Below are 24,474 nucleotides of genomic sequence, written 5' to 3'. Positions count from 1 at the left end.
GGACCTCAACCAGTACAAACTATTGGCTGTTTGGGACAGTCTCTCTCTCAAATTGCACTTGTATTTAAGCACACAGAACAAATACCTAAAGAAACAGTCAAGGTCCAGAAGGAAGGGGTAGTACTTTCCCCTGCCTTCTGCCCAAATCCTGAATTCCTAACACCCTCAGAAACCTTAGAGGAAACAGTATTACCAGGCCAGGCAATTTCAATCCAAGGAAAACGTCTGAAGCTTTTGCAAAGTTCAGCCTCTTGGCAACATGTCATTACCAGTGACTTCCACTTAAAGAAATTCCTGGGCTCATGGTTACAGACAGAACCTGAGAACATGAAGGAATGCTGGACACTGACACTGGAAAGGAACCCCCCACCTCCCCCAGAGGGGTCTGATACAGTTTTAAGGATTGATTCATGGCTTTTAAACAATCATCATCTTAACCAGCCTTCATTTCTCAGATTAGACAAGCACACAAACCCAGAGGCTGGGGATTAAACAAGTGTTATTGCCTCCACAGCCCATGTTAAACACTTAAAATGCAAAGGTGACAGCCAAGGACACGGTGCAGTGACACAGGACTTACACAAGATGCTGAATTACTGGGCAGCCAGGAGTTAAGTGAAGCTTTATCAGTTTGCTCTGCATGCAAGGGCTCAGGTGCAAGTGTTTGCCTATTTATGATTTTTTTTAAAATAACTACACACTTCTTGACCCTTACTTTCAGGGAACCCTCAATGCTGTACCCCTGCATGGATCTGGATAGCTTAGCTCACTCCCTAAAAAACCACAAACTATGAATTTTTTATTATTTTTCATGCTCATAGTACAAAAAGTCAGCAGCATTTGTACTGTATTCAGAGTGGTGCTTGCTTGGAGACACTGGGAACTGCTTTCTGGAAATCACTGTAGCTGTCTCAGTGGTAGCATTTTTAATGAAGTGACTTCTTAGGTCACTTAAAAAAATAATAAAATTACTGCTTCCTCCAGCCAAATGAACCAAACAACTCCCTGCATTGCTACCCTGAGGGATTTAATGAGCAAGGAACTTCTGTGGGCACCTGTGGAAGAAACTTACAACTATTAATGGGGTTTAAAACTTCCAGTGTCACTGACTAGGGACAGTATTTGTATTTTTAAACAACAAGCTGAGGCACAGGGGAGATCCCCTGAAGCAAAGTGTGAGCCAAGCCTTGAATCCACATCTCTGGAATCTTACTTTAGGTCTCATCCTCCAGGTCCTGTCTGGGCTGCAGCTAAAACTGGTGGCACTACAGAACAGAGCTGAGAGACAAAGCCTTGGTTTCAGTTCAGCAGAAATTTAGACTTTTTTTTTCTTCCACACTTAAGTAATTAAAAAGTATGCAGGGCAATCAACTAGTTTATTAGAATGAATTCCTGAAGAAAAAGTAACAATGATAAACAGGCTAAGAGTTAGTAGCAAATATCAAAAGTTTTAAAGTTACACCTCAGGCAAGCCTGAGAATTATTTGTATTTCTGGTCTGGTACATTCTGGTACATTTCTGTGAGCTTTTTGGGCAAGTAAACTTCAGCTCTTGTTCCTAGGAGTCTCTCACACCCAGAGTGCCTTTGCTTTGGTCTTTGTTCCTTCTCCTGGCTCTGAACTGCTGGTTTGAGGAGTTTCCTCCCCAAACCCCACTCCAATCAGCAGTTTTGACAGAACAACTTTCAGAACCCTCTGTCTTCCCACAACTCTTCCCTTCAGGCAGAGTATCACCTTTTCAAACAGACCTTTCTGATTTACTAGAAAGCATTTACCACTGTATTAGCCACTTAAAACTATCCCAGGATTACAGTTCCTGCCCTTTTGAATATCATGGCAAATAATTTCATATTTAAAGCCACCATTTAGTTAAACCTGGGCCATAACTTGGCCAAAGGATGTGAAATCACATGACCTGCTATTTCCCAGTCACAAATCACAACTGCAGGTGCTTGGACTGAAACCTGACCCTGTGTAGAAATCAGTGTCCACACAGCCTGTGCCTACATCAAACCACCCATGTTGCTGAGCAAAAATGTAAGTTTTTTTGTGGGGGGAAGGCCCAGAAAATTGCAACTAGTTGCAAGTATTGACCCTCTCTTGTATTATGTATTAGCTCTCTTGTTGCTGACAGTATTTATCTAATGACACTGAAAATCATATCCTTCAGTTTGGCAGCTGCTTTTCAAAGTAGCAAACAAGTGAAAACAGAACACAAAGTGGCTGAGAAAAAAACAGATGTATTGGTTTATATTAATTGAGTTATATTAATTAAGTTTAGTCTTCACCATACCACAGGTTTTTCAGGGTTATCTGGTAAAAAGTCAGCAATTTGAAGAAACAGTAAATTTGGACAGCATTAAAGTCAAGTCTACCACTAGATCTAAACAAATTCAGTGAGGTTTTACCCTGCATTAGTGTTTTCCTCAGTTGCTGGAATGAGCATGACAACTTTCTATTGATTGCTGATGTTGGAAAGTCTTGTTCAACTGCTATTATATCAAAGGAAATTAGATTTAGAAAAGCAGCACAATTAATGTTTAATGAAGCAGCTTAATTGCTGTTTTCCTAGGAATGCTGTTTTTCCCAGCTATATAATTAATCCAATGTGCTTCGGACACCTCAGTGGTCCCAAAGGCAAAGCCAACACTGAGGACATGCAGGAGCAGCTGCCCCAGTGGGTATGCCCTGGATTATTCCATGACAACAAATACCCCACTCCAAGGGATGACTCACTGAGTTACATCTCCCAGGCACTCAGCAATAGGACAAGGGGGCACGATGGGCTCAAGCTCTGCCAGGGGAAATTGAAGTTGGAGATCAGAAAGAAATTCTTTGCAGAGAGAGTGCTCAGGCATTGGAATGGGCTGCCCAGAGAGGGGGTGGATTCCCCATCCCTGGAGGTTTTTCAACTGAGCTTGGCCGTGGCACTGAGTGCCATGATCTGGTAAAGGGACTGGAGTTGGACCAAGGGTTGGACTTGATGATCTCAGAGGTCTTTTCCAACCCAATCAATTCTATGATTCTATGATCTCCCTGCTCTACTCTGGTTTGGGTCAGATCTTACAGGGGCTGCATTAGCTTTAAATTCCATTATAATTTTAGTGAGAGTGTAATTGTTTGGTAAAAGGGAGATGTTCTTTTTCAGTCCTAAATGGTGGTATAAGTAATTTGGGGTGTATAAGACCAAAATCTAACCCTGTATTGAGATCAGTGTCAATGGGCACCCTGTATTTCCCTAAGGCCCCTCAGCCCCAACCTATTTCCTATCAGAAGTCAAGGCTTCCTGCTGCTTTCAGAACAATTTACCTGCAGCAAAGTAACACACAGATGCTGAAGAGGTGCTTGGCTGAAAATAACAGCCTGCTGATTTGTTAGAGGTAAAATCCTCATCACAAAATTATAGTAACATCCTTTGGGTGAGTCTCTTAAGATGTTCTTTCAAACATGAAAATGTGAGGGAGTTAATTCCAGCTTTTATTTTATAAATTAGTACAAATGTTAGTGTGCATCACTCACTAAAGTTAACTCAGGGCACCTGCAGCAAGGCCAGGGGCTTCTCAAAGGCATGAATTTAAACCCCAAAATCTGTGGTATTTAATAGTCACAGGGCAGCCTTTCTCCTTTCCAAGTTCTCCTCTTATCAGGTATCACAATTCACTGGGTTTTGTTCTTTAAAATTTACTTTTCAGGCCAAGACTTGATGAATGACTTCATTAACCATTAATGCTCTATGGCTGAGTAACTCTGACCTCCTTGATACAGGAAAAGAGTCTTGTCTTCTTGCCTCTAAAAACCTCTGCCTACTTAAAAATAAATATAATCAAGTATTAATAGAGACAGATCACTTTTAGGAGTGTGCCAAGTTGGGGTCAATCCAAAATCTTTCCAATCAACTGCAGAATGTTTGCAAATAAGAAAAAAAGCTGAGTATGCCTCACATCTAATGCAACAGCACACACCAGGTTTGGATGTGGGACAGCTCTGAAAACATGTTATTTGAGATGGTTTCAGAAAAATAACACTTTTTTCTTCTAGTGTAGAAAGGACCATTATTACAGTGGCCCTTTATAGCCATTACCATAACCCCACCATGGACATCACTCTCTCCCACTCTGGCTGTGCTGCTGCCTGAAGTGCCCACTGCCTGTGCCCCCATCCTGCTCTTACAGCTGTGCAGGTGCTGTGAACTAACTTTGCAGAGTGTGCCCAGGAGCTCTGGCACAGCAATGGGATGCTCCAACTGCTGCCCTGCCACTCCTGCCCCAGCTCAGCAATGACAACAGCCTTGGAACAAACAACCAGGCAAAGGGGGGAAATGAGCAAAGTGCAAAGGCTCAAGAGTTTTAACCTACCTTTTGGGAGATGCAAGGCTGCAAACAGGAGGGGTGCAGTGGGGATGGAATGGACAGAAGGAGAACGTACACGGAGAAAGACAAAAAAAGATAGAAAAGATCAGTGACTTCCTACATCCATGACAAAGTGAGAGAAAGGAGCCTGGAGAGAAACAAAGCAAGGTTTGATTTGAGTCACCAAGCATGAGGAAAAAAATCAGACAGGTGAAAACATATTCCTATTTTTCCCCCTTTTTTGTTATGTTATTGGGAAATAAGTCATCATCTCCTTGCACAGGCCAAACACACCTGGAGAAAAGAACTCACTGACATCCTCTGGAGCCCTGGAGAACAACTCTCTGCTCTCCTCCTGCTCCCACCTCTGTCCATGCTGGGACCCAAACTGAGCCAACCTCCCAGGGACACAGAAGTTTCAGTGGGTTTACAAAATATATCACAGAATATATCACAGACTATTCTGAGTTGGAAAGGACCCACAGGGATCATCGAGTCCAACTCTCAAGTCAATGGCCCACACAGGGGATTGAACCCATGACCTTGGCATTATCACAGCCAAGTTTGAACCAACTGAGCTGATCTCAGGGTCTAAGTAGCCAAGAGAGGATAAACATTTTCAGTAGCAACTCTGCCTGGTGTAGCAGTAACTCCTGGCTTTCTTTGGGTATATTACTGTATTTTGCTTTGAAGGTATCACTGTTGTGAGCGAGAATTTCTCTGCAACATTTAACACATCAGGAGATTCTGGGGGTTTTGTGGTTAGTTGTATGGTGGGTTTTTTGTTGTTGTTTATTTGGTTGGTTTTTTGTCTTTTTTTTCCCCTTTAATTAAAGCTCTCACTGCTTTAAAGAATATACTCAGAAAGAGTATTAAAACTCTCCTGAATTTCAGAACAGGAAGAAAAGACACACATTGGAAGAGTTAATACTTCTGGTTGTGAGTCTCAAAAGGAACAGTCTGAACTCTCCCTGATGTGACAATCCACTGGCCAAAGGCCCTGAAATATTTGAGACTGACAGAGAAATGCAGAAGCTGATTGTAAACCAAGCTGTGAGTCTAAAAATTAACCACTGGAATAGACTGGAGGGAACTTTGCATGTACTTGGGCACATGAAGGAGGTTCAGCCAAGGTTTATGTTATTCTATAGGCTGAAATGTGCTCAGTATGTATTTCCACACCATGGAATGGTATCTGTTTGCAACTAACTCAGCAACACAGTTGGCTGGAAGATCCTCCTACGTGGGGGGCTTTGGATTTTTGAAGATTTAGAGAAAATGAGACTGTCTATAGAAAACCAGATTCTAGAGATGACACTCACTGACCCAGGGAGTGTCCAGAGGGCAGAGCTGCTCATGAAACTGTCCAATACTTAAACTTTGATCTCAAAAACAGCTGGGAGAAGTTTTCTGCTGTCAGAGGCCTCTGGAGAAACAGAACATACACCACCAGGATTTACCTGCACACAAATTTGCACTTGCCAAGATGCTAATTTTGATTAGATTAATAAATTGCTGCCTTTTCTATATCCATGGAGAGGTCTTTCAGCTACACTTTTTGTTAGTGTGGGTTTTACTATCACACCTAGAGCAGGATTTCAGTCCTAGTTTCACAGCTGGTTTCTCCTCCCCTCATTTCTGAAAAGGAATTGTGGTGACACAATAAATTTCTGGATCTGCCCACTCACTTCTCTCCCACAGTCCTTCCAAAATCATTACTTCTACCAGTACATGAATCTGTCACAAAATAGGTCAGTTCCCACCTGTGACTGCTCTACTCTTGACTTCAGCAGGCCTGCAGTTAAATTAATTTAAAAAGTAACCAGTAAATAAGACTCTTTTCTTCCTTGCTCTGTTAAAATAACTCCCCAGTTAGGCAAAATGTTCCCAGGTGGGGCAGTGCCTACTCACACTGAAGAAACTGCCAAATTCACAGTACTGGGCAGCATCAAATTGACATGTTATACAGATAATCTCATATTTAAGAATTAGTTTTCACATTTGTTTGGGTGTATTTCTTCCAAGTAAATTGTGGGTTTTTTTCAGCTTTGCTAAAATGCCTTATGAAAGACACTTTTGAGATGCAATACTTGTAATTAATATATACCTGTATAAATTCATCTCTGAGCAAGCTGTGAGAAATCATTCTGTGCCTCTTGTATCATAACACTTTAGTTAAATTTCTCACTACAATGCTCAGTTTTGGGGCTTTTTCTGCAGGGACTAAACATCAGCAGGCAGCAGCACCCAGGGGTGGAGCTGCCCCAGCTGCCCCCTGTGCTGCCTGACTGCCCTGTGTGAGGATTTGTAGGAGTTTCTGAGTTGAGGGAGGCCTTTGGAGCTGCAGGCAGTCTCAGAGGCCAAGTAGTTGGTACTTTTTGGTACAGAGATGTGAACACTGAGAACTTAATTAGTCTTGTGAGACAAACCAGCAAGCTAAGCAAAACCAAAATAAGATAAGAAGGTTTTGGGAGAAGCTATTCATGAGAAAGGAATGTTGAAGAGATAAATTTCTCACAGAAGAGAGAATATCTGGGCAGAAAGTGATGTCCAATTAGAAGCTGTAATAAGGTTTACAGACACTGTGATACAGCCTTTAGAATTTGGCTGTGGGTGGGATTTGACAATATATATTGTGTAACATGTAGTTAAAGAGTATCTGTTTTCTTTTTCTTTCTTGCTTGCCTTTTTCTTTTATTTTTCTTCAAGGCGTGATTTAATAAAATATCTCGTGTGTGACACCTGCGAGCTGTGTCCCCTTCTTTTGGCTGCCACGATTTAAAGCCACACCACCACAGCCCTGCACGCTGGGAGAGCTCCGGGGGTGCCTGTGGGGAGCCCCTACCTCTTCTGTTTGACCGTGATGCCCTTCTGCTGCAAAGCCTTCTCGTTGGCCATCTGCAGCAGCTGGATCTCCTTCCGAGAGAAAAGGCGGATGGCAAAGGCTTTTTCCAGGAGCCTCTCCGGAGACACCGACTTGGCGATGTCCCTCACAAAGGCTCGGATGTCCTGCTGGATGCTGTCGGATTCCATGGGCTGCCCAGCCCTGACTTTGTGGAAGAACTTCAGAAGAGCCAGCGCGACACGGTAGAGGACTTTGTACCCTTCCACCAGGAAGACGTCGAAGACCCGCGTGACGTAGGCCATGGGCAGCTCCCCGAAGAGCCACCGCTGCCAGTCCGAGTACACCTCCAGCACGTCCTCGGACACCGCCACCATCAGCTTGTGGGCCGCCTGGCAGTACTTGTTCACCAGGTCACCGAAGGTCATGCAGGAGGACTCGAAGGCCAGGAATGTCTGGTCAATGAGGCGCTTGGAGGGGTCGTTGCAGGCCAGGATGCGACAGACCTGCTCGAAGCACTCGGCCTCGTCCCTGCTGTAGTGCAGGAGCAGCGCGGTCACCGCCGGCAGCGCCGGGCAGAACGAGATGTCCGGGAACTGGTTGGCGATGCACAGGATGATCTTCCTGACTGCCCCGATGCCCTCTGCGTTCAGGCAGTACGTGGGCACCAGGCTGTTGTCCACAAACTCTGGCAGGGGCAGGGAGCTGCTGCTGCGTTTTCCCACGATCTTCACGACGATGTCGCGGTACACGTTGGCGTCCGGGGTCACTGTGCGGCACGGGATGTTGCTGATGAGTTTGTGGTACACTTTGGCTCTCAGAGAGTGGTTCTTGGCCCAGTAGCCCTGCCTGGCCAGCTGCTTGAGCTCCTGGAACTCTGTGCAGCTGAGCTCCTTGGTGTCCTGGCTCTGGGCACTCACATCCATTTTGTCCCAGTCCACAAAGCGGCCGTACTCATCCATGGCTCCAGGAGAGGGAAATCGGATGATGCATGAGAACACACACCTTAGTCATGGAAGGACTCACAGATTTTTCTGCAAAAGGAGAAGTGAAAAGACAGGTTTGAGTAACAGGTAATTTCCCATTTTCTTTAGGAACACGCACATGTATGTTCAGCTTGTTCCTGCAATGGCAAAACTGTTTTGTAAAGTAAAGAAAGTTAAAGATGCCTTTTTAAGCCAAACTTTCCTTGCATTCTGTCAGTAACTTCTACTGTAATAGTTGGTCAATGGCCAGCCAAGAGGCTTGTCCTGAGGATATTTCCCAAGGAAATTAATTTCCCTAACTGGAGGTCCAAGACCTTTATGTTAATATCTCACTTAAGAGAACAGAAGAGTCTCATTTGAAAAATATCCATTGTAAAATCTCTCTTTCCAATTCTCTGGGGAAGTTAAGTGCTACTCATACTAGAAGGAGGCAGTCTCAGAAGTGGTTTACACTATTCTGAGACTGTGTGGCCAGTGAGAAGGGATGCTCATCTCATACTCACCACAGCCATGTGTTCTTAGTCATTTCATTGTGCTGGTATGAGCACCTGCGTGACCACACAGTCATTGAGACTAGTTTGTTAATCTGGTATGATTTTTCTTTTTCATTGGATAAGAAAGATTTCTTCATGAAAAGTGTGGTCAGGCAGTGGAACAGGCTGCCAAGGGAGGTGTGGAGTCCCCAACCCCAGATGATGTCCAAGAAACATCCCTGGAAGTGTCCACGGAATGAGTGGATGTGGCACTGAGTGCTCTGGTCCAGCTGACAAGGGGGTGATTGATCACAGGATGGACTCAGTCTTGGATGTCTTTTCCAGTCTCAGTGATTCTCTGGTTCTGTGTGGTATGGTCAGCCAGATCATCACTAGTGCCCAACAAAGACTAGTGCAGGACAGAACTCCCCTTCCTGACTGCAGGACAGGCTCAAGTCAACTTCAAACAGCTTCATTAAAGCACTTAAATGTTCTCAGTGGTGCTCTGGACACTGGTCATGCCCTGTCACACAGGCACACAGCAGCTCTCCCACTAGAGGGCCTGCTGTCCCTCCGCAGATGTCACAGACACCTTCGCAAACAGCAGGTTCTGGCCCCTCCTGCCGCACACCACGTGTTTACCTGTTCTACCAGCTGACAGCAGGTTTAGAGCACACCAATGTCCCAGCAGACAGCGTGGCTGCGACCACTACTGGCCACACCTGAACCAGCTTTAACCAGGGGAGACACAATAAACTGCACTATACAGCAGGTCTGCCCTGCTGGACCCTCTCTGCCAACGTGCCCTCAGTGCCAGACTGAGGCTGGGAACATGGATGCCACACACTCTGCAAAGGCAGATCATCCCTGTAAAATGCAACAGCTCTATAAAACTGTTTTGTATAATTAAGACATTATATAGCAAGGTTAAATCAACGAAAGCAGACACTGAAAGGCTTCCGAAGAACCTTCAGTCATTCCTGTGTTGACAGACTGGAAAACACATGGAACTTGACATTCATCAGCATTGTCTTCCATAAATCAGGTGCTTTAAAATGATTTGAATCTTCTAAGGTAGATACACCATCAAGGCAGAGAGCTCAGCCTCCTGTCTTCCTCACAGGAAAGTAAACCAAACATTTTTCCTGAGCAGCCCCACATGTAATCTTGACAGTTTTAGACAGTAAATACTGATCTGGGTATTTTGGAATCACATGCTGAAACTCCAAAATTTATCTCCTCTTTTAAAAGCTTGGCAGCAACACACAGGAGCCTTTCACAGAAAGCTTTTGGATGGCTCTTCTCAACCATATTTACTTCAGGTTCTTTTCTGAATCATCTCTGCACAGCGTAAGAGCAATACAGAAATGCTCACCGTTCCTTTTTGTTGCATTCTTCCACATCTGAAGCTAATTCTCCAACTGTAATTAAAGGAGGCAACACATTGTCCTGGCTGCAGTTCTGACAGTGAGGGATCTCACGGAGCTCTGCAGTGGAGCCCCAGTGTGAGCTGAGTGTGTGTCTCCAGGAGATGCAGAAGGACCCCGGTCCATCGCAGAGCCACTGTCAGCTCCAGGGAAGTTCACATTTCTCTGTCATTCTCCACCTGGGAATCACAGAAAGACTCATTATTTTTAATTCAAATCCTAGAATAAGGTCCTTGTGTAGAAGAGAAATTTAATCCTATTTTGCAGTGGTCAAAGCATGAGGAGATGAACCATTTTGCTCATGGACACTTTAGCATAGAAACCATCCCTTCCCTGTGCTTGCTGGAGCCTCCAACGTCCTCCCACCTTCTGCCACCCTCCTTTGGGAGCTGCTTGGATTTATATTAGGGAGGGTTAAGTAAAATGTCCATAACACAAAACATACCCAGAGACCCAGAGTTACATCTTGGCTGTCTTTTTCCTGTAAACTTTCTTCTCCTGTCTTGTTTTCTATCATTCAGAAAGACAGGCATATTAAGAGGCTGCATCAGACAGTCATATTTCCCTCCAGCAGTTACTGCCCATTTCAGAAACTTATGGATTTGATGAATATGTGCTCCTGAAGCTCACTGAGATCCGTGGCTCAAGGATGGCACTCAGGCTGCCAGAAGTTTTGATTTGAGCTCACAGTTTTTTACATTCTTTGGCTGGGATAAATCTGCTGAGTCTGCAAGTAGGTCTGGCTGCTTGTGCCTCTCACAGCTCTAGATGCTGTGAGAAAAAGTGACAGCAAAGCAAATGGGCATTGCCAGGGCTGCCAGAGCATGACCAGCTCTTAACTGTGCTTGCAAAACTAACAGAAGTTGTGTGCTGCAGTGTAATGGTGCATGGCTCCTGACAGTGTGCCAGCAGCTACTGCAGGCCAGCAGGCCTCAGCTGGGGTGGATTTACTTGCCAAAGGAGAAGAGCCCAAGAAATCTCAGGAAAATTCCAGCCAGCCTTCTCCTTCACCTCCCACTCTTTCTGAATCTTTCTCCATCCCTCCCTCCCTGCTGCAGGGCAACTTCTCTCTTCTGGCAATCATGTAAAGAGCAATGTTTAACTTCGGGCTGGTGGGAGGAGGACACAGAAGCTGCCTCGCCCTCAGCAGCCAAGGGCCAGTGGGTCAGGGCTGTCTTGTCTCCTGCCCAACCCTCCCACCACAAGGGAGCAACCAGGCAGCACAGACTCGTATTTGGAAGGACAGAAGGCTGCAGTTTCTGTTAAGGAATAAAACTAGAGGAGGATGACTGTGTGAGAGGGCAGCTGTGTCATGAAGCCCCATCTACACCTAAACTACCTTGCTTATACATGTAAGAGGGGTAAGACAGGCAGAAGGGAAAGAACTATTTCAGAAGGAAATATCTGTCTAAAGATATGGTTAAAGGCAGGCAGAGACACTCATTTGCAGACCCAGTTGCAGCCAGTCTCTTTCCCTCCTGCTGAAGCAGCTTTAGAGAAGTCAGCATCTCTTCACTGTAAATATCCTCTACCTGGACATGGGGACAACAGGAGGGACAACAGGAGGGATCAGCACCTGAACTGCCCAGAACTGAACTGCTGTCAGGTACGTGTAGGAACAGAACTGTAAGGGGATTATGAAAACTAGCAGAAAAAATTACATTAGTCATAACAACCATAGAATCACAGAATGGTTTGGATTGGAAGGGATCTCAAAGCTCATCTCATCCCACCCCCTGCCATGGGCAGGGACACCTCCCACCAGCCCAGGCTGCTCCAAGCCCTGTCCACTGTGGCCTGGAACACTTCCAGGGATGGGGCAGCCACAGCTGCTCTGGGCAACAACAAAGCTTTGAAGTTCTGTGTTCTTTATGCAGGGGAATCAGTCATTGTCCTTTCTCATCAGACTGACTTCTACAAACCAGCAGGAATTAACTGCAGACATAACAGAACCAGGAGAAAAAGCTTTTTCCTTAGTACCTACCCCACAATTTGGAGATTGTTAGATCTATTAGTTTATCATGGAGCTCTTCAGGTAAGTGCAATATAAAAAAAAGCAACCACATAACTGAGAATTACAACTAGAAAAATGCATATTGAAGATCTGGCAGCAATGGCTGCAGCAGAGGCAAAAGCTTTCCCAAGGTTAAGTTTAAGCTACAAAGCAGGCAAGCAATGATTGCAACTCAAACCCAAGCAAGGACCATGTAACTGGCAGGAGTTCCAGGCAGTGACTGAATTTTCAGGAAATATTTAGCTTGCTAGTCTAGCCACATTCTCCATTTCATTCCCTTAGCTCTTCCCATTGTCTTTTGGGCTGCTTTCAGAAGACTGCTGAAAACTGCCTGGATCTGTGTAAAATACCCAGCAGTGAATCAAAGCAAGACAAGCAAATTCCTTTACTGCCTGTGAAGAAAAATTCTATGGAACTGTCTAAAAACACATCAGCAGGAAAAAAAGAATTGAATTATGGCTTACTTTCATCATGGGGAATATAATGCTTTCACTAAAGATAACATGGATGGGGACAGCTTCAATAATTTTATTACTGAAAATAATTATTTTACTATTAAATGGTTGGGGTTTTTTCATTTGTTTGCTTTGGTTTTTCTTTCCAAAATGTGGGAACTGAAAAATCTGAAGTACAACTAACCCAGAGGACAATTACTGCTTTCAAATCCAGAGTACACCCAGTACTCTTCAGTAGGGAAATATTTACAGTCTATACTTCTTAAAAAGAAATTTCTACTTTGAATAAAGCCTGAAATTACATTATTTGATATTGCTTTTAATAAACAAAAGAGGGTGCCCTAGAAAACCCCAAATTACAATTAATCAGAAAACCTTGTCCCCTATTCCATTCAGACATTCTTTCAACTTCCTGTTCTGAAAGTCTGACCACAATTTAAAAGATTATTAAGATATTTCATTTAGATTTAGTGTAGCTGTCCTATAACAGGCACCCCCAAACTGTGAAAATAACATTTTTCATCCTGAGATCAGCTCAGTTGGTTCAAACTTGGCTGTAATAATGCCAAGGCCATGGGTTCAATCCCCTGTGTGGGCCATTGACTGAAGAGTTGGACTCGATGATCCTTGTGGGTCTCTCCCAGCTCTGAATAGTCTGTGATCTCTCTGTGATCTGTGATCCTAACCATGGGCAGTTACACCCCCCTGGATTCAGCCCTCTGCTATGGCTGTACAGGCACAGCCAGACCCCACCAACCAACATCTTGGTGTGCATTTTTATAAGAGGCTAACAGAAAGCAAATATTCTTTTTTGTTGCTCTGCAAATCAAGACTGATGTGAAGCTCCAGACCAGCAGAGTATAATTTGCTGTTTATATTGCTGAGCAGCTATGCAGGCAGGGAAAAGACTCAGATTTACTCTTTTTCATAACCTTCTTAAACCAATCTGTGCAGAAGGCACATGAAGAGAGAATGAGAACCTCTTCCCCAAGACTGCTCACTAGTGGTCCTTATCCCAGTAAGGGAAAATTAACCCCAAAAGGCTGAGTAGATGATTTCCATCCATGAGGAATACTCAGATCACCTCTGAGCTGTTTGCTTCATACACAGAACAGTCTGACAGAAGCACAAAGCAACACAGCAGGACAGCAATAACTGCAGAATAAAACACACAGGGCAGGCATCTTCTCTCTCTTTCCCAGCATTCCAGTGCATCCTGCAGCTTTCCCAAGCCTTGAGCTACAGCTGCACACCTTGACCTCTCTGCCACACGGATCTGGAACTGAGACACAACACCCCAGCTCCCCTTCACCCAAACACCCCTAACCAGAATCACAGAATCATAGAATGGATTGGGTTGGAAAAGACCTCTGAGATCATCAAGTCCAACCCTTGGTCCAACTCCAGTCCCTTTACCAGATCATGGCACTCAGTGCCACTGCCAAGCTCAGCTGAAAAACCTCCAGGGATGGGGAATCCACCCCCTCTCTGGGCAGCCCCCATTCCAATGCCTGAGCACTCTCTCTGCAAAGAATGTTTTTCTGATCTCCAGCCTAAATTTCCCCTGGCAGAACTTGAGCCCATCGTGCCCCCTTGTCCTATTGCTGAGTGCCTGGGAGAAGAGACCAACCCCCACCCGGCCAGAACTTCCCTTCAGGTCTGTAACAATTCCTTTTCAAGGCTTGTCATTTCCGCAGGTTTGTCCCTTTTCCAGCCGCAGTGAGGTCCCTGCCACCCACCCTTGTGTGCTCCAGAGCTGGAATGAAACACTCCCTTTAGCCTGAGAACAGCACGGGGCCGTGGGGAACGCAGGGCTGCGCTGTGGAGCGCCGATCGCTGCGGGCAGAGCACACAGGAGGGATCCATGGATTGCCTTAACTGCTCTAAACGCAGTTCGATCTCTGTGCGTGCCCCGGGCACTGTGCACAGCGCAGGCCGGGCAGCAGCAAGGAAATCCCTGATAATGGCCTAATACAGCTTACCAACCAAGTGATAGGGGATTATTAGCTGCTTCCTGCTGGGTTTTTTACATTCTTTTGGGGCAAAGTCTGAAATCTCTCAGTTTCCCGAGTGACTGATTAAGACCTGATGTCAGAGTACTCCACAGGGCAAACCATTTCAGGCATCGAGATGATTTCTCTTGGCATATCACCGCTGCATACGAAGCACAGGGCTTGTCCTAGAATCCCATGTTTTCAGTCTTAGGAACAACTTATCACTTTTTTAAACAGTCTTTAGTTTATCTGTAATTATTTAATTTATATGCAATTAATTTGTTGTGTTTGTTGGGGCTGGGAAGCCAAATCAAATCCTAGACAATGTTGTTACAGTCTGAAGTTCAGACACACATTGAGCTCTTCACTGCTGGGCATTTATATTTAGGAGAATGTGTTTGCCATAGAATCATGGAATGGTTCAGGTGGAAAGGGACCTTAAAGCTCATCCAGTGCCACCCCTGCCATGTGCAGGGACACCTTTCCCTATCCCAGGGTGCTCCAAGCCCTGTCCAGCCTGGCCTTGGACACTTTCAGGGATGGGGCATCCACAGCTTCTCTGGGCACTCTGAGTTGGTGACTCACCACCCTCTGAGCAGAGAATTTCTTCCTGACATCTAATGTAAATACCCCTCATAGCTGCAGGCACTTCAGCAGAAAGCAGCCCCTCATTCCCATCCGGGCTGGGATGACAGGATGGTGCTCATCCCTGTGAGCTGCGCTGGGCACTAAGATACCATAAAGACATGAAATAAACCCACAAAACAAGCAAGAGGAAAGTGGGGAAAACCACAACACATTCTTGTTGAAAAAACAGAAGAGAAAAAATGGTTAATGGTTCTACAGAAGGGCAAAAAGGCTAAAGAGCAGAGCACTGTAAGAGGATACTGGAGGTAAATGTTACCAAAGCCATGGATCAGCAGCTCACTCTCCTACCTACATCACAAAAACATGCAAGAAACAACTAGCATAATTAGAGGATAATTTCTACCTTATTTCCCTCCACACCAAAAGAAAACTGCACTTAGACAGCAAAATTATTTTACATGATCTATTAAAACAATCCATTAAAAAAAGATACCTGTCATAGTAGTGCAAAAAATCAATACAATTTTTCTACCACATTGTCTGTGTTTTCCTTCTGGTTCTTCTAAACTGTAAGACTGAAAAAAATCCCTCATGGTGTGCTAATTATTTTTCCCTTTGTTTCAAAAATGGAAGTAACTAGAAAGATGTCTCACTTCAACAGCAAACTGATTCACATGCAACCTTCAGTCTCTTTATTCTTTTTCTTTCCTCTAAACCCTTCAGTTTATCTTTCTCCAGCTGGAAGTACAATCAGCTACATGGAATGAAAGACAGTGTGACTGTCAGTGAAAAACTTGACATAGCATCAAATTCATATACAATAAACCAATCCCTCTTCCTGCTCTGTTGCACTGAAGGCTCTGTCAGTTTGACACCTATCAGCCCTACATCTCTCTTCACAACATTTACTGGCAGAAAAACATATTTAAATATCTGTGATTTGAAATGTTCTCCTCTTAGACATCGTGTCTGCATTGGTTTATGTTGAACACTGATTTATTTATTTATTTTGCTATTGTCTAAACCAGCAGGTACAGGTACATGTACTCTACAGGTACCTGTAACCAAGTTTTGTTTCTTACACAGTTAGTGTTTCTTCAGGTCCAGAACAGCAGCTGAAACCATGAATGGAAACACAGGTAGATTTTTCCATGCAAAGACACAATCTGAGACACCAGGAAAGGGCACCCCCAGCAGAGAGGTGTGCCAAGAAGTGATTCCCAGTCCATGGCAATGTTCCAGGGCTTCATTAGCAGGACACAGCCATTCTGGGGCTGAAGAACTCACATGTCCTACACCTGCTCCTCCCACCACCTGAGCAGTTTCCATGCTCTGTGATTATTCCTTTTCAACAGATTTTTGTGACCAAGTGTCCCAACATTGTGCCTGGGGGGGTCTTCCCTGTGGATCATTTGGTTTCTACCCTGGGCCAGTCCTTACCTGTGCAACCACCAAGCTGCTTGAATGCTTTGCACCCCAAACTGCAGCAGGTGCAGGTCCCAGAGCCAAGAGAGCCCAACCCTCAGCTCACAGGGGCTTAGTCTGCCATGGTCATTCTCACACTGAGGGACGGGATGGGAGCTGCTCTATGAACACACCTTGTTACAATGTCCCTCTTGGGTGAGGCCACACCTTGAGTGTTGTGTTCAGTTCTGGGCCCCTCAGTTCAGGCAAGAGATTGAGGGGCTGGAGCGGGGCCAGAGAAGAGCAACGAGGCTGGAGAAGGGACTGGAGCACAAGTGCTGTGGGGAGAGGCTGAGGGAGCTGGGGGTGTTTAGCCTGGAGAAGAGGAGGCTCAGAGGTGACCTCAGCACTGTCTGGAACACCCTGAAGGGAAGTTCTGGCCAGGTGGGGGTTGGTCTCTTCTCCCAGGCACTCAGCAATAGGACAAGGGGGCACGATGGGCTCAAGCTCTGCCAGGGGAAATTGAAGTTGGAGATCAGAAAGAAATTCTTTGCAGAGAGAGTGCTCAGACATTGGAATGGGCTGCCCAGAGAGGGGGTGGATTCCCCATCCCTGGAGGTTTTTAAGGTGAGCTTGGCTGTGGCACTGAGTGCCATGATCTGGTAAAGGGACTGGAGTTGGACCAAGGGTTGGACTTGATGATCTCGGAGGTCTTTTCCAACCCAATCCATTCTATGATTCTTTACACTCTACTACCAACAACCTCAGCACTCTCCAAGTCAAGATCTGTACCACACTGTAACTGTGGGGCTTTTGTTTTTTATCCTCCTGGTCCATAAAACAGTAGCCTTTCTCCCATGTAGGATTTAACAACATGCCTGCTGTGCTGGGCCAGGCAGAACGAGGAGCCTTGTCTGCAGGGTCCAGGGAAGCCTTTGCTGCTCAGGTGATGTACAAGCACAACCAGCTCATCACAGTCTCAGCAGTAACTTGCTAACACAAATATATTTGCCATTCAAATTCATGTACACACCCACAAAACATACATTGCACTGTACATATTCCCCACATTATCTCTAAAGCAAAATAAACAAAGTCATGAAAGCAATTCAAGTATCAGTGCAGACAGTAATGCCAATTTACTACTTCTGTTAAATTAACTGATAATCATAGAATGATAGAATGGATTGGGTTGGAAAAGACCTCTGAGATCATCAATCCAACCCTTGGTCCAACTCCAGTCCCTTTACCAGATCATGGCACTCAGTGCCACGGCCAAGCTCAGCTGAAAAACCTCCAGGGATGGGGAATCCACCCCCTCTCTGGGCAGCCCATTCCAATGCCTGAGCACTCTCTCTGCAAAGAACATAAATTTCCTCTGTCAGAGCTTGAGTCCATGCCCCCTTGTCCTATTGTAATACATCTTTATAGTGATTTAACACCCCTCAGTGCAATACATGAACATACAAAGCCTTGACTGGGGGGGACCTAAATTAGGGAGTGGGTGGAGGAAGCAGAAACTCTGGTGTAGTGGAACACACAAGTCCTCAATCTCAGCTGAGCCTGTGGAAAATGCTGCACACTCTCCTTGCCTCTGTAGTAAGCAAAGGGGACATAGACTCTATTCATGCCAGCAGTTATTCCTAGAACTTGTTTATTCCAGGGATTTGTACTCCCATAATTTCAGCTGGCAGCTAAAAACAGGGTAGGAAAATCTTACAATCTCAGACTATTTCATTATTCTCTATACTAAAGTTTAAATGTGGAGCAGTTTTGCCTTGAAAAACAAACATTGATTTACAGTAAGATGAACATATAAAAATTAAAGTTGTCATTTTACTCAGAATTTATTTTCTTCCAGCTCTGCAATACCCTGCAGATTTTGTTCCTTTCTTTGGAGATTGCTCAGGAGAAAAGCCTCAATAACCTGGTGTGTCCTGAAACAAAGTGTAGATTATCCTACACTTGAAAGCTATTCAGACACCAACACCAACCAGTTCCAACTACACTTCACAACTAAAGGAGGATTTAAGTTCAGTCAAGGGCTGCATTTCAGGGAACTGGAACAACACATCACTTCATTATGGTACTGATTTCTGTTGTCTTTCTAAATTTACATGTTATTAAAAAAAAGAGTAACAACAAGCCCTTCTGTGCAGCAGGAAAGGTACAGAAGCTGCATTTCACAGTGAAAAGCTCCTGAGTGTAGAATCCCAGACTAGTCCTGCATTATTTTGATTATGATTGTAAAATGAAATGGCCTTTATAAAAACAGATCAGCTGCTGAGTTTATAATGTTACTATTAGCGCATATTGTTAATCTTCTAGTCTTACTAGGGAGAGAACTTTGGGAACACCAGCCCTGTCAGAGAGTTCAGGGGTCAGGGCACAGGGCAGACAAGAGGCTTGACCCTTGAGGACCCTCTGGATCCATGAGTGTCTTCTGGGCGAACCTGGAAGTGTTTGACAGCCTTGGCACAGCTGCTCTTCTGTCCAGTGGCACTGGGTTAGGGATTCAGCCTCTCACGTGGAGGACACAGACACCCTGAAATGTGGATCAGGAGCAGGAATCCTCTCTCCACAAGGCACCAGATTCTAAAGCAAACGTTTTCTGTATACAATGAAGATACTCCAAAAAAACCCCAACCCAATAAGAATCCCTCCACCCCCTAGACTGAAGTACTTTTACTGATCCTTACCTTAGAACTTGTCCTTGTATAGATCTTCTTACAACTTACTCCCTTCTTCTGAGTCTGTTTATGAGGGGAAAAAAATAGGTAAAAATGAGACTGTTTTTTAAACAATGCACTGGGCAACACTGATGTGCATCAGGTGCACCAGTGACCTCCACACCTCTAAAAAACAAAAAATGGTATCTGCCTGATGTCCTCCAACCTTCATACTTGGAGTTGTGGTATAAATATCCTCACAGCAGAGAGGAACAGCTAATTAACCACATCATTAAAGTGCTTGCAGCATAAACAGCTCATTTCAGTCTCTGAATTCACAGGCAGGATTACTACTTGGGGTAGCTGTGTCAGAAATACTTCTACATCCCCCCTTTTATCCAGGATGCACAAAAGTCTGCATTAAATGGGCAATCTCCATAAAGTGTCTCTCTTCCTGGGAATAACAGGTGGTTGCTGCACAGGTGGGGGATTTTACAAATCCAGCTCTGCAGTTTACAGTGTTTGGATCCCCAGTTCCAAAACAAACCCACGAACTCTGCAATGGACTGTGGGGTTAGACCTGCTGAGGATTGGTATCTGTCCCATCAGGTAGAAAAACTGGAACTAATCATAGAATGGCTTGGGTGGGAAAAGACCTCCAAGATCATCAAGTCCAACCCTTGGTCCAACTCCAGTCCCTTTACCAGATCATGGCACTCAGTGCCATGGTCAAGCTCAGCTGAAAAACCTCCAGGGATGGGGAATCCACCCCCTCTCTGGGCAGCCCATTCCAATGCCTGAGCACTCTCTCTGCAAAGAATTTTTTCCTAATCTGAACATTATTTTTTTCTTCAAATGCCTGATACTCAGTTTAGCAGAGCTGAAAATAAGCCAGTACTAGTTTCCTGAAAAACAGTCACTACAACAACTTTGGGTACCAGTTATTTTTCCCTCGAGTAGTTTATCCATAAAAACATAAAATAATCCAGTGCTGGTGCAGTTACACCAAAGTTACACCTATTTACCAACGTAATCAGGGGAGGGGGGAAAGGTTTTAAACTGAGAGTAGGTTTAGATTAGATATTAGGAAGAAATCCTTGCCTGTGAGGGTGGGCAGGCCCTGGCACAGGTTGCCCAGAGAAGCTGTGGCTGCCCCATCCCTGGAAGTGCCCAAGGCCAGGTTGGACAGGGCTTGGAGTGATCTGGGCTGGTGGGAGGTGTCCCTGCCCATGGCAGGGGGTGGCACTGGATGAGCTTTGAGGTCCCTGCAAACCCAAATCCTTCTGTGGTTCTGTGATAATTCAGCACCCTCGTTAACACACACACTGGCAGTCCAGCAGGTTTCTTCCGAGTCTCCTTCCCAACCAGAGAGGGAATCAACAATTTACAATCCTTTGCAAAGTGTCTGAAAGCTCAGGTAATTGTCCTTTAACTGCAGAAGTTTGAGAAACACCACCACAGATAAGAGCACATCCATATATTAATATTAGAGAATTTAAAACATTTAATTGCAGAGCTGGACATCTCCAGCACACACTCCCACCAACACAAGTGGGCTCCAAGGCAGTCAATCATTAATTACAGTGCAGTGAGGTCTATTTTTATATCAAATGGTCATGTGATTGTCTGGTCAAGTTCAAAAGCAGGAAATGGTTGAAGAATACCATTCCTGTGACAAAATCCACTGCACCCCAAACACACCTCATGCAAACATGTCAGACTATCACAACTAAATCTAACAATGAATGCCTCCACAAACATAAAGAGAAATTGTAGTTAGTCCTCGGTCCCAATCAAGGCTGTGTACAGATGGAACATAAGGAGCTATTTTTCTTTCAGACCACTAGCAGAGTTTATCTGTTTGGAGTGGCAAAACACACAGAATCACAGAGTCATAGAATGGATTGGGTTGGAAAAGACCTCCAAGATCATCAAGTCCAACCCTTGGTCCAACTCCAGTCCCTTTACCAGATCATGGCACTCAGTGCCACGGCCAAGCTCAGCTGAAAAACCTCCAGGGATGGGGAATCCACCCCCTCTCTGGGCAGCCCATTCCAATGCCTGAGCACTCTCTCTGCAAAGAATTTCTTTCTCATCTCCAACCTAAATTTCCCCTGGCAGAGCTTGAGCCCATCGTGCCCCCTTGTCCTATTGCTGAGTGCCTGGGAGAAGAGACCAACCCCCAGCTGGCCAGAACTTCCCTTCAGGCAGTTCCAGACAGTGCTGAGGTCACCTCTGAGCCTCCTCTTCTCCAGGCTGAACACCCCCAGCTCCCTCAGCCTCTCCCCACAGCACTTGTGCTCCAGTCCCTTCTCCAGCCTCGTTGCTCTTCTCTGGCCCCGCTCCAGCCCCTCAATCTCTTTCCTGAGCTGAGGGGCCCAGAACTGAACACAACACTCAAGGTGTGGCCTCCCCAAGGCAGAGTCCAGGGGAAGGGTCACTGCCCTGGGCCTGCTGGCCACGCTAGTTTGGATCCAGGCCAGGATCCCATTGGCCTTCTTGGCCACCTGGGCACACTGTTGGTTCCTGCTGAGCTTCCTGTCCCTCAGTCCCCCCAGGTCCCTCTGCCTGGCTGCCCTCCAGCCACTCTGTCCCCACATGTGTCAGACACATTTATCTGTGTCTGGGCTCTGCCCAACAGCAGCAGCTGTTAACAGCCTCTCCAACCTCACAGGCAGCAGAGTGGATGCTACAGAGCCAGAAGAACAGCAAGGACTGAACTCGTGCTATGTTGTCACTAAGTTGCTCATTACTGACTGGATGTGGCTCCAGCACTAAAGCAAAGGCACTCATGACCCAAACAAATGCCAAGGCAGCATTATCAGATTGCAATAACCTTGGAGTTGGAGATGGTCAGACACATGTGCAGTGTGGACTGGTTTGCTTTGCTTGCCTGCCCTAAATATAGAGAAAGGGCTGTTTTAGTGCAGGGATAGCTTTTTTTTTTCATTTTTCTTTACAGTCCAAGTGACAAGGCTGGTAAGGGGATGGAGGCCCCTAAAGATTTCAGATTAACAGAATGAATAAGCAAAAAGCAAATGGAACTAAGGGGAGAAAACAAAGGTCATAATTAGAGGAGTGAGCTGGGAAGAGCAGATGCTTAAATATGTGACACATCCACAAACAACCTGCTAGAAACATTTACTTAGAAGTATTTAATTATTAACAGAAGAGAGAAAAAAAGAGACAGAGGGAAAGTTGTTTTTCTTTGAGTTAAAATTCTGGCTGCAGGAACACCTGCAAACTTTCAAATATTAATGACAGAAAAGACATTCAGGACAAGGATTCCCAACAGCTAATTATTGTGCAATACTATCCACAGCCATTTTGCAAATCACAAAGGATCACATATTGCTGGAAAGGGCCAAAGAACTCCCATAAAACGTTGCTGGAGTCCTTGGATTCAAGTTATCAGTGCTGCTCCAGAGTAACTATCTTGGAGAGAACTCTTTTGCAACAGTCTAACTGGTAGTGATTGTAGAAAGGAGGAAATTCCAGCAATAGGGAAGCCCTTTCCTGGTAATACAGAGCCCTAGATGTGGTCCATGCCATTTCTGTGCTCTGGGTATTCCTGTATGCTCTGACAATCCAGTCAGAAAAGCTTTGAGATCCTCCAGCTTCCTGCAGGAATTGGATAAAATATATATAAAAATATAAAAATGCAAGGATTAAGACAATACAATTCAGCTGAGCAGATCTCAGTTTTCTCCCATCACAGGTACATGTGAGGAGCCATCCCTCCTGCTGCCCTGGGACACCCCTGGACACGCTGCATCCCCCTGGCTGTGCCTCTCCTGTTCACAGACCCAGAGAGGCCCAGGAGCATTTTGGCAGGTTTTAGCCAGCACCCTAAATCTGGTGTTTGGTGGGGAACAATCTGGCAGCCCCGATATTCCTGCAGCAATTTGCACTGAAGGATGTGCTGTACAGACACACATATATATTTCACAGACCAGCTCCTGGAGAAAGACCAAGGTGGAAACAAACTCTGAACAGAATTCTCCTTCCATTACAGAAATCTGAAAACACTGAAGGAAGAGGCCGCAGAACACAGTGCTGGGTTCGGAGGGCTCCCTGGGAGCACCCCCTGCCCCCGAGGGGCCACCAGGCCCGGGGTGAGCTGTGCGTGTTTGGGGAGCACCACCAGCGGCCCGGGATCATCTCCGCCTCATCCCCAGGTGTCCCCCAGTCCCCCAGACCCTTGAGGGTGGCACAGGGAGCACTGACCAGCACTCGAGGCACGCACAGGCCATTTAACCCCTTCCATCCAGCCCCTCCACACACCGGACCAGCCCGGGGCGCTGCCCGGAGCCCCCCGCAGGCACAGCGTACCCACAGCCCGGCGGAGCCGCTCGAAGCCCCGCACAGACACAGCGGCAGGGGCTGAGCCTGAGCTTCCCCCGCAGCTCCTGCCCGGCCTCGCCCGGCCACCCGCGGCCCGGCCACGGGGGCCCCACGAAGGCCGGGTTCGGGGCCGGCCCCCTCCGGGTCCCGCCCGACCGCTCGCCAGGGAGATGCCTCCGCCCGGCCCCGAGTTCCATCTCTGTCCCGGCCCTGAATGCCACCCCTGTTCCGGCCGCCGCCCGAGCCGCCCTGCCCGCTCTCACCGCGCTCTCACCGCGCCGCCGCCGGGCCGTGTCTGCCGGGACCGGGGGCGCGCGCGGCCCCCGCGCCTGCGCGGAGGGGGAGGAGGGACGGGAGCGCGCACGCGGCCCCGGGCGGGGCTGTGAGGGGCGATGGGGGCTGTGAGGGGCAATGGGGGCTGTGAGGGGCGATGGGGGGCAGTGGGGGGTGTGAGGGGCGATGGGGGGCAGTGGGGGCTGTGAGGGGCGATGGGGGCTGTGAGGGGCGATGGGGGGCAGTGGGGGATGTGAGGGGCGATGGGCCTGTGAGGGGCAATGGGGGATGTGAGGGGCGATGGGGGATGTGAGGGGCGATGGGGGGCAGTGAGGGATGTGAGAGGTGATGGGGGCTGTGAGGGGTGATGGGGGCTGTGAGGGGTGATGGGGGATGTGAGGGGCGATGGGGGATGTGAGGGGTGATGGGGGCTGTGAGGGGCGATGGGGGGCAGTGGGGGGTGTGAGGGGCGATGGGGGCTGTGAGGGGCGATGGGGGCTGTGAGGGGCAATGGGGGCTGTGAGGGGCGATGGGGGGGCAGTGGGGGATGTGAGGGGTGATGGGGGATGTGAGGGGCAATGGGGGATGTGAGGGGCGATGGGGGGCAGTGAGGGATGTGAGGGGTGATGGGGGATGTGAGGGGCAATGGGGGATGTG

General features: G+C 46.6%; 1 protein-coding gene across 3 annotated transcripts in view; it reads right to left on the bottom strand.

Annotated features, from left to right (window-relative positions):
- Positions 1 to 23,867, bottom strand: part of TBC1D24 (TBC1 domain family member 24) — a 34,948-nt gene extending 11,081 nt beyond the window's left edge. Inside the window, exons 1-5 of one of the 3 annotated variants that reach the window (XM_071571050.1) lie at positions 23,808 to 23,867; positions 19,231 to 19,284; positions 10,025 to 10,255; positions 7,194 to 8,224; positions 4,355 to 4,372 (exon numbers count right to left, since the gene is read on the bottom strand). In XM_071571050.1, the coding sequence (XP_071427151.1) occupies positions 4,355 to 4,372; positions 7,194 to 8,152 (977 nt within the window). In that variant the 5' untranslated portion in view covers positions 8,153 to 8,224; positions 10,025 to 10,255; positions 19,231 to 19,284; positions 23,808 to 23,867. The remainder of the gene's footprint in view (positions 1 to 4,354; positions 4,373 to 7,193; positions 8,225 to 10,024; positions 10,256 to 19,230; positions 19,285 to 23,807) is intronic. The other 2 variants (XM_071571051.1, XM_071571052.1) reach the window with 2 other exon arrangements.
- Between the last annotated feature and the right edge of the window lie 607 nt (positions 23,868 to 24,474).

The sequence above is a fragment of the Pithys albifrons genome, chromosome 16 (genome assembly GCF_047495875.1).
Source record: "Pithys albifrons albifrons isolate INPA30051 chromosome 16, PitAlb_v1, whole genome shotgun sequence".
NCBI classification, from domain to species: Eukaryota; Metazoa; Chordata; class Aves; order Passeriformes; family Thamnophilidae; genus Pithys; species Pithys albifrons.
Note: the sequence above shows the minus strand (reverse complement) of the source record. Positions and strands in the feature narration are given on the sequence as shown.